The 10,418-nt window shown below is 35.7% G+C and overlaps 1 protein-coding gene across 1 annotated transcript; it reads right to left on the reverse strand.

The window, feature by feature from the left end:
• Nucleotides 1–1,604: 1,604 nt before the first annotated feature.
• Nucleotides 1,605–5,790, reverse strand: cited4a (Cbp/p300-interacting transactivator, with Glu/Asp-rich carboxy-terminal domain, 4a). Its single transcript, NM_001044982.2, is given in 2 exon segments — nt 1,605–3,912; nt 5,670–5,790. A coding segment is annotated over 1 exon segment (723 nt). The 5' UTR covers nt 3,903–3,912; nt 5,670–5,790; the 3' UTR covers nt 1,605–3,179.
• Nucleotides 5,791–10,418: the final 4,628 nt, after the last annotated feature.

Below are 10,418 nucleotides of genomic sequence, written 5' to 3' on the forward strand. Positions count from 1 at the left end.
AAGCAGTTTGAGCGCAGTAAAACCCAATAAATGAAAAGAACTCAAACCAACTGAGTACTGAAAAACCTGTATTTGAGTAAAAATAAAAACTAATTTATCTAATCTGTGGACTTACTCCATTTAGGTTAAAGTAATGAGGTATTTATTGAACTCATTATCTTCAAAACTGAGTTCAAAACTCTTTTCAAATGAGTAGAATAAATTTTCAGCAAATTTTGAGTTAACTATACTCTTTTTATTTGATAAAGTTAACTGTTGGGTTTGACAGTGTACACATTCATACGTCATCACATTATATCAGATAGTAATCGTTACTGTATCATATAGTATTCTCAGGAACAATCTTGATGGCATGTTTACGCCAAAGCCAACATTGTATTACTGTCACTCTCTTAAAGTTCAGTTACTTGCATCATACATGTGTCATCTTTTATTTTAAATGTATATTTATCTTCATATCAAACGGCACAGATCAGATTTTTTAATCCAGAACTTTTATTTTAGGCAAATATTGATTTTATTAGAAATAGTTAATAATCATTACCTATTTAGTGAGATAAATTTTACAAAACCAATGCAATTAAATTTCCAAGCAGTTTCAAGCACTTTGCTTAAAATCTAAGCACTTTACAGACAATAGATTCAAATTAAAGCAATTTCAAGGATTTCCCGCACGCTTACTAACTCTAAAAATTTTCATATATAAAATGCATGATATCTATATATGAAAAAAAATATATATAGTAGTCAACATTTGTGTGGATTATCACCTTTCATCAAAGTTGACTATGAAAGTTGTTCTAAAACTATTGAACAGCACCCATAGGACTTTAAATGTTGACTACTGTATATTTAAAAAGGCTGAAGCATAAAAATTAGACGTAACACATCAAAAAATCATTTAAATTTAAGTATTATTTATATTTAAGTATATCGGTGATATTAAAATAATACCTGATTGATCACCTTTCCTCAATTTTACAGTCACAAATGTTACGTATATAAATAAACAACACTAATAAAAGTCAGATTTGTGTGCTGTGATTATAACCAGTTAAAGCACACTCACTGAAACAAAATTCTTTAAATAAATATTTTATTTTCAATGAAAATAAATACATTTTCTTGAGATAGAATCAACAACATTTAAAAAAAAAAAAAAACATTTGTGGGAGCATGGCGACAGTACATGACAACACACAGTTTGGAAGAAAACATACAATCTCATCTGCAAGGGACATTCTGAACAAATCTGTGGGGTGCTTTATGATTCAAGATATACAGACTGAAGAGCTCAAATGGCATTAAAAAGAAACCAAAAATTGAATTTCTTGAAATGGGAAAAGATTCCTTCAGTCAATATCATCTACAGATCATATGATTTTTCAGTTTCTAAATGTGGTTCGTCTATATTTATCTCAAGCTTCACAAATTGCAGAATACCCATATTCGGGGAAGACATTCCACTCTTTGCAGATACGAGAAACTCAGCAGACAAAAGCAAAGTGTAAACTTAATTCCCATTTTGTATGCATCAAAGCTCTAAACAGTTAGCTAAGTTGGAGTTGCGAAACATAGCATATGAACCATTGAGTTGCTTGTGCTTTTTTTTTTTTTTTAGTGGCAACTGTTCACAATCTCAAGCTGTATATACAGCAATTAACCGAGCCAGGGTGGTTAGAGCCGAGGGAGTTGAGCCTGGCTCTGGTGGAACAGATTAACCTACTACTACAGTACGCTGTGCTATTTCCATATCAGCCCAACCCCCACAGAGTGCTCAATACAAGAATTACCAACATAACGACACAGGAAGTTCTCAAACCCAGCAGGGCAGCCGTACACAACTCCTCATTACACCCTGAGCGATAGCAAGCAAATGAACATGTCCATTTTGTAATTATCAGGCCATCTGAGATGACTGACCATGCTGACCTCAATTAAGAAGAAGCTTGTAGGTGTAATTTACATGTAATCAAGTTTAAACCTGCAGTGGAAAGAGAAACAATATTTTGTGCTGCTTCGTGAGATTGGCTTCAATGCACATTAAACTGGTGCTATGGTTAGTGGTTGTTTCAAACAATAGTTCAGGTTGACATTCAGGTTGATTTAGAAACAAATGGAAGTTGTAATTCTATATGCATCATTTGGTTCAATAGAGATCGTGGACCATGTTCTTTACTACAGCAAGAAGCATATTAGAGAACACTACATAACCACTGGATTTTTGATGACTTTGAATCATACAAAGACAGTAGTCTCGTCTTTATTCCATGGAACAAGGTAAGAATGTGTACAGTGAATATCCATCAACATCTGTGTAAAAAAACTATAAGGCAATTTTACAGTTTAGACTCATCAGCAGGGAGCACAGGCTCAGCATTTAGCAAGGGAGGCTACAAAACATTCCACCTTTTTCCAGGCAAGTTTATCTAACACAGAAATAGTCCTGAAAGTATAAAGACATCCTAAGGTAAGACTCTCATTTTGGGTCAGATGTAGCGAGTGCACCAATTCATATACCGTAGGTAGTCATCTTTAAATTTTGAATAGTTGTAGGAGGAATGTTTCATAGTGAAGAACGTTTATACCCAACCACTACCATCTCAACACTCCCTTGCCATTTCAAATGTCATCAAGAGCTACTGGAAAAATCAACCCGATTTGAAGTACCAGCCTTCAATTCCCACAAAACACCTTCATTCATTCATCTTTTATCACAGGATTTGGGGAGAGTTTGAGAGAAGGCAAGTTTCTATCAACACAGATCTTGTCTGCTTTTTTGGTAGATGTCATACATAAATACATTTCTAAATGCTATTGATTTTAGTTGCCCCTGAGGAGGCAAAGCAGTTTCTGCAAAGTTCTACGCAGACTTCTTTTTTTCCCGCCATGTGAAGTTACATTCGACCCTGGGACACTCAACCACTTTCAATCCAGGACCCCCCCATAGGACAAGACAAGGCATGCTCATCAACGACACTCTTGTGTCAGATTCTTCAAAGACTGAAGACAATCCAGAACGTATTTTCTCTCAGTGAAAGCTGTAACTGTGTGCACTACAACATGCATAGCACATCTTCACGTATACAGAGAACCTGACTGTTTATCTTCTCTTGTCTTGTCCCAGCTTCTTCTTGCCAACCAAGTCATTCTTTGTTTCAAGGACCTAAAGCAGAACTTCAACAGCTGACAGTACTTGGCTGCTGCTTGCACACAAAGTCTGAGAAAAAATCAAACTCGTTTTGTCCAAGGAAAAGCTCAGGCAGCTCCTGAACTCGATCCAGCCCAAGTTCCAACACCAATGATGTCAAAACCTCTTCGTCAATCAAGTCTATGTCCATGACGTTATGGCCCAGTGCTGGCCCACCCATCCCCATCTGCATGCCCGCCAACTGAGCAGGACCCATTCTATGCTGAACATTTCCCATGTGATGCCCATTCATTGGGCCAAGTGGGTGCCCGTGGTATGGAGTGTTGAGTTTTTGAAGATGCATGCTTGCCATAAGCTGCTGAGATGCTGAAAGACCCCCACTACCCATATACTGCTGTGGGTGCTGGTTCTGGGGGTGCATATGGTGGTGCTGGCTTTGAGGGTGGCCTTGGGGTTGTTGATTTGGACTTGCATACATCATATTTGCTTGCTGCATTTGGTGAGGGTGTCCGCCACTCATCTGGCCATTCACCTGACTGTTCATGATGCCATTCATCGCGTTCCTCTGCCTCATGGCCACCTCCATTGAGTTCTGAGGCCCCCTGCTGTAGTGCATGAGCTGCCCATTGGGAAGTGTGCGCAGACTGGGCTGGTGTCCATGTGGAGAAGGGCCATTCATTCCCATGCGATAACCATGCAGGCCTCCGCCAGCAGAACCATGGTTCATAGGCATCATTATGTGTTCAGCCATGCCTTCTCAACTGCAGAGATATGCGAAGAATGGCAAATATTAAAACTAGTTCTTAGTTATCACCAGACAAACTAAATTGCTTAAGAAAAACAACAACAACACAAGAGCACATCTGTGGTACAAGCCAATGCTAGGCCATTTGTGGCTTTTAAGATAAGTATTACACACTCTAAAAATGCTGGGTTTTATTAACCTAATATTAGGTCATTATGAACAAACACAACAGCTAAAATATGTAACTTTAATGTCATTCTTTTCATATTTAATCAAACGTTAGGTTAATAATACAACCCACAATTGTTTATACCAACTGCTTTGTACTAAGTACAATATATTCCCTGCATGATTCTCTCACGTTCAAGAAAAAAAAAAATTGAAAAATTCTTTAGAAAATTACATCTTAATTTTTCCTATCCTTTTGTTTTAAACTTAATTAAGCTAATAGTTAAAGTAAGCAAATGTGTTATGGTTTATTGTATTGTTTTCATGTTTTTTATTATTTGTATTAAAATAAATGTTGAATAAGAACATGTTTACATTGGATTTTTTTTTTTTTTTTTTTGCAGCGTTCCATATGTTTTGACCCTAAAAGCACCCTATGACCCACTGTGGTTGCAAGCTTAAACAAAGACTTGAGCCCTTTGCACAAGAAATATTGCAGTAGGGAGCATCAAGGAGTCGCCGAGAGGATCAAAACAATAACAGGCAGGGAGGTGGACAAAGTGTTGAGCAAACAAAGCCAGATGCATGTGAGCAATAGATAATGGCAAAATGAATGACTGGCTAATCTACTCACATGATGAGGCAGTGTTTAAAGTTTTGAAAATGTATTTTATATTAAGGATACATTAGAAGGTGCAATGCAATAACAACAAAGTGTTCAGATGTAGGCATACTGTACATCAGATGATTTCTAGCAAAGGTAAATATAAAGCCATAACACTGTTTTCTTTCCCAAAATCATACAGCTGATGACATGGAACAGAATTTTCCTGTTTTTGTTAGTTTTCTAAAAGAACAGTCCCTTTTCATAGCTTTGTCTAGAGATGTTTGTCTTTTATTTCTTAAATCAATAATGCATCATAGCATATGCCTAAGAATGACACGTTTTGTTTTATTTATTTATTTATTTTTTTTTTGGAAGTGCAGAGTTATGTCTGCCTATGTGATCAATAGGGATAGAAATGGGAGATAAAGGATACTGTCGTCTGGGGTCTAGCCTCACCTCTGTCTACATAAAACAAAGAATTTCTCGTCTTCTATGTAAGAAGATAAAATCAGTATTTAAATGAAACATGGGCTGCAGACTTTAACAATCGTTGTCTGAACACAGTAAAACTTTCATTAACATGTCAACTAAATTTACTGTTTATTTAGAGAAAAGTTGAAGCAATTTCTTTGATATGTGTTAATGTTCACTTGAAACTAATGCGTAACAATACTGCAAATATTAAATTTTATATTATACACTGACAATAAAGTATCAATCAATTGCTCAATTCTTACTTATATATTGTCATGTAGATTATACTAAGAATTGTTTTCTGTTAAGAACAAAAGTAATAATAGAGAACATATTTAACATATTCCTAAAGAGTTTTAATATCACTTAAAAGCCAAAAAGCTAAGCCTCTCCAGCCATATGTCCAGGAATACAGCTATTTAAATGTAGTTAAGACGTGCTGATTACATAAACTACATTGACAAAAGAACAAAAGGTCCAAGTTTTTAAGTTACTACAGTGACCACAAAATATAACACACATACCGTCAAATAATCCTGTCCTCGTAAAGATGCTGTTTCGTGCAGTCAGTCTCTTTAAAGCAGCGCAGGTATCTCCAGTGACTGTACTCTGGTCTGAACAAGCGGCTGCCGCTGAGCGCTTTCTGGGTCAATACAGGGATTACACACACACACACATACATAAAGACAAGCAGCGAGAGGGGCGGAGCGACGTCAACTCCGCCTCTCCTAAGCTCTCATTGGTTATCCCTGTCATCACAGACGTCACTAGCCAATTACTCACATGGCCTTCGGTTTTATGGGCACTGGCAAAGAAACTCTTCAGCAATCACACCAACTAAAACAAAACTGAAGAGTGCTGCTTGTTGTTTAAAATGACCTCGCAAAAGCTAATTTAACAAAATAGACAGGTTTTGTTGTACATTTGGAATGAAGTAGCCTATTATGAATTATTTATCAGTTCACAAACTCCACGTGCTCTTAGCCTATAATTATTTATTAAAATAACTTCCTTTCCCTCTTAAATCTTATCTCTGCTCTGCTGACTTTAAATGGCGTGATGGTGGGTTCAACCTTCCACTCACTTCAGCAAAAGATGATCCTATTTAATCGATTCCCCATAAACAAAATGTTTCCTTTATTATTTTTTCTTGTTCAAAAAACTGTTTCATGTTGAAATATATTGATTTACTAACATGAACAAAAATAGTAAGATTTGCTAACAGGTGAATGATAAGTTAAACAAGTTTGTTCATGTTAACTCACTGTGCATTAGTTAATTTTGAACTCATTTATTTATTCATTCATTTTCTTTTCAGCTTAGTCCCTTTATTAATCTGGGGTTGCCACAGGGAAATGAACTGCCAATTTATCTAGCACATGTTTTACGCAGCGGATGCCCTTCCAGCAACAACCCATCACCGGAAAACTTATTTTGAACTATGATTAAAAAATACCTTACATTCACACTTAGTTAATGTTAGTAAATGCATTAACATTAAGTAATGGACCATTATTCTAAAGTGGTACCTGTAATTATTTTCCTCACAGTTTCAATTTTGTATAATTTTATGTCTTAGCAAACATCAGTTAGGGGAAAAAAGACTATTGCAACTTCCATTTCAGGCCATTTTAAAAGGCTTTACCAAGAGGATGTGCACAATTATCAATATTCCCAACTCGTTTCAGACAGGTACTTTTAGGTTGACCTCTTTTAGTTTGGTGCTCTTATCTAATGCACATCAACAGAAAATGGACAGAAAGCAGGTCATAATCTTGTCTCTTATGTAAATGGCATATTTACCATTTTAAAGAAAAAGACTGTGAAAAAACAGGAAAAAAAAAAAAAAAAAAACTTCCGATGGCATTAAATGTGCAAATGGATACAACAGACTGCCAGAACAAAATGAATGCCCACACATTTCTTTACACTGTAAGCTGTGCAATACCAGTCTGCATTTATATAATAAAGTGTACATTTCTTATGAACATAATATGGATATAGTCATAAATTAACTTTGAAAATTCTATTTTAAAAGTTTAAATTTGAGTTTTAAAAGTATTCCACCTTGACAAATTAATAGCGTCTTTGACAAAGGTTAGTGTGGTGCATATACTGACATACAAAAACATTTTCACACACACATGTATTCAAAACAATGAATAGTCATGCAGAAAACTCCTTACAGGGTGGAATACCTCTATTTACTCAGTCCTCCATTTGTAGAAAGGAATGTGGTGGCAGAAGTGTACAATCTCTCTCTCTCTCTCTCTCTCTCTCTCTCTCTCTCTCTCTCTCTCTCTCTCTACATTCTTCTGTTATTCTATTGTCTTCATTGTCAGTGTGTAAATTAATCTTAAATCAGCCTTGAACAGCCTGCTGACTTTAACTTTACACAGAAACACTTTAAAACCTTTTGTTTAATGTTCCCAAAAGCCCACAATAAGTTGTTAAAGGGCATAATTTGTACTTAATGTGATTAAATAGAGCAAGCATCACAGGCACCATGGTTAATGTTTTTTATTTATTTATTTATTTATTTTTATTTATTTATTTATTTTTTACTTGAACAACTAAATTCGAGAGTGATAATTGCATTTGTTAGATGAAAATCAAATACTCCTGAAATGGAGTATGTTTACATGAACACCAATAATCAGAATTTAACACAATTAAGGCAAAACTCTGATTAAGAGTCTACTATGTAAACAGCAATTTTTGATGACCATAATCCGACTAAAGTCATAATCTAACGACAAAAATGAAATTTAGACATGTGGAGTATGCCTTTCCCATAGATGGGTTGCAGCTGGAAGGGCATCCGCTGCATAAAAAACTGCTGGATAAGTTGGCGAATCATTCTGCTGTGGCGACCCCAGATTAATAAAGGGACTAAGCCGAAAAGAAAATGAATGAATGAATTAATGGAGTATGCCGATTTTAGTCGCATTAATGAAATGCAGTACTGCCATGTAAACACTGCAATCCAACTGTTACTGTCATGTAGGATTTTTGCTGCATTTGCGACAGGATAGTCTATACACACACGACTGTTTGACAACATTTTCTGCACTTACAGAATCAGTAAAGGACTACAGACACCTGCATGGTGAAATGCATGAAATGTTCCTGAATAAAAGTGAAAATGCCAAACTGCAATAAAAGTCGACAAATTAAAAATGAAACAGTCAAAATTACATGAAAATCTGGAAGAAATGTGGATAGTGTGGTGAGGCAATGACGTTAATCGAATTATGTGCTAACATGTAAACAGGATCATGAAAGAAACATTTAAAAAAGCAACTCATGTAAACACCTTAATCATATTATTGTCTTATTCAAATTAAGGCAAATAGTTTGATTGATGTCCATGTAATTTAATAATTTGATGTCCAATAATCCAATAATTTGATGTCCATGTAAATGTAGTCAGTGTTGCTTATTAAAAAAAATGCTTTTGCTTTTCTTAAAAAAATTAATTCATTCATTTTCCTTCAGCCTTTAATAACCCAGGGTTGTCACAGAAGAATGAACCGCTAACTTATTCAACATATGTTTTACACAGCGGATGCCCTTCCAGCTGCAACCCATCTCTGGGAAACATCCATACACACTCATTCACACTCATACACTACGAACAATGTAGCCTACTCAATTCACCTGTACCACATGTCTTTGGACTGTGGGGGGAAATCGGAGCTCCCACACACACCTCAGGGAGAGCATGCAAACTCCACACAGAAATGCCAACGGACCTAGCCAAGGCTCAAACCATTGACTTACTTGCTGTGAGACGACAACATTACCTACTGCACCACTGCATCACCTTTTTTCTTAAAAACCTAAAAGTATATAGAGTAACAGTAGACCATGAACCAGAATATCATAGAAGAGATTTATTTTGACATGTTATCAGTAATTAATCACCTAGTAACCATCTTGTAAGACCCTGGCAACCACCCTAGCAACTGCTCATCAGTGTCTTAGCCACCACCCACAACACCAAAGTCCAGTGATTTTTGTCCACCTCTCACATATTCTTTATAAATCTCCCTGAGATTTTGTTTCTCCACATGTACCTTTCAAGTAGGTGCTCAGAGCTAAAAACCAATTTATTTTGATATTCCATGTGGGTTGTCAAAATGTGTCAAGAGCGATTTGAGCGAATGGCCTAAGTAATGCAATAACAAGATAAAATTAAATCTTCTAAATCTGGATATAGTTCACCACAGAGTATTGCAGAGGACCACAATGGCCTATTTAGAATATAACAAAACAGCATTTGGTGAAGTGAAGTGTGCAATTTTCTTTATTATCATTTTTTGGCTCAGGCAAAGCCATAGGTGTTTGCAAATATTATTATTATTTCCAAACAAGTTTCCGAAACACCTCACCCTTCATCAGTTGACTCTAAATTTGCAAAATACTTGCAAAATGCTGGCAAAATGGCACATTTCATCTTTAAAGTTGCCAAGTAACCAAGTGCCTACAAGTTGCTTGCAGATTAACACTGTTTTGGTCAAGCTGGCTTTGGTTTCTCTTCTTTGTGGATATATCTTAAAAAAGTATTCAAATAATGTATATAGGTTAAGCACATATAGATGAATAATGGAGGTATGTACGGTGGCTGGGAAGGGCAAAACAATATTACAAAGTGTGAAACTTTTTTATGAAGACAATTTTACAATTTGGAAAACATGTTTACCCATCTTAAAACAAAAGGGATTTTACCAAGGACAAAACAAACTTACATTTTAGAAAAAAAATTAACAAGACGCAAAACAATTTTACCTGTCCCGAAACAAATTAACAATGACATATTCTTTACTGAAAGGGAATAGACCACACACTGGAAGTAATGCGGAATGTACCACACACTGGAAAATATCAGCTTGTGTGTGACTTTGTAGACACAGGGTAACATGAGTCTACAACAAAAAAAAAAAACATGGTTTTAAAAAATATAAGCATGAGAGTATAAAGAAACAAAGCACGAGCATGGAAACAAGTTAACAAGAGTCCACAACCAAAGCACAACATATGTTGACTGATAAAAATATCAAAAATGACTTTAATGTGTAGTCCTGGATACCTCAGATCATAGATGATAGGTCATTTCATATTCATGCTGAACCTTTTGACTTGGGTTCGAATCCCATTGATGACACGTAATTTTTATATTTATTTTTTTTACGTTAATTTTGGTTATGTTCTGTTCTGCCACACAAATATTAAAATCAGTAAGGTTTGCAGTGACACTGGCACCAAGTAAT

Source organism: Danio rerio, chromosome 19 (genome assembly GCF_049306965.1).
Source record: "Danio rerio strain Tuebingen ecotype United States chromosome 19, GRCz12tu, whole genome shotgun sequence".
NCBI classification, from domain to species: Eukaryota; Metazoa; Chordata; class Actinopteri; order Cypriniformes; family Danionidae; genus Danio; species Danio rerio.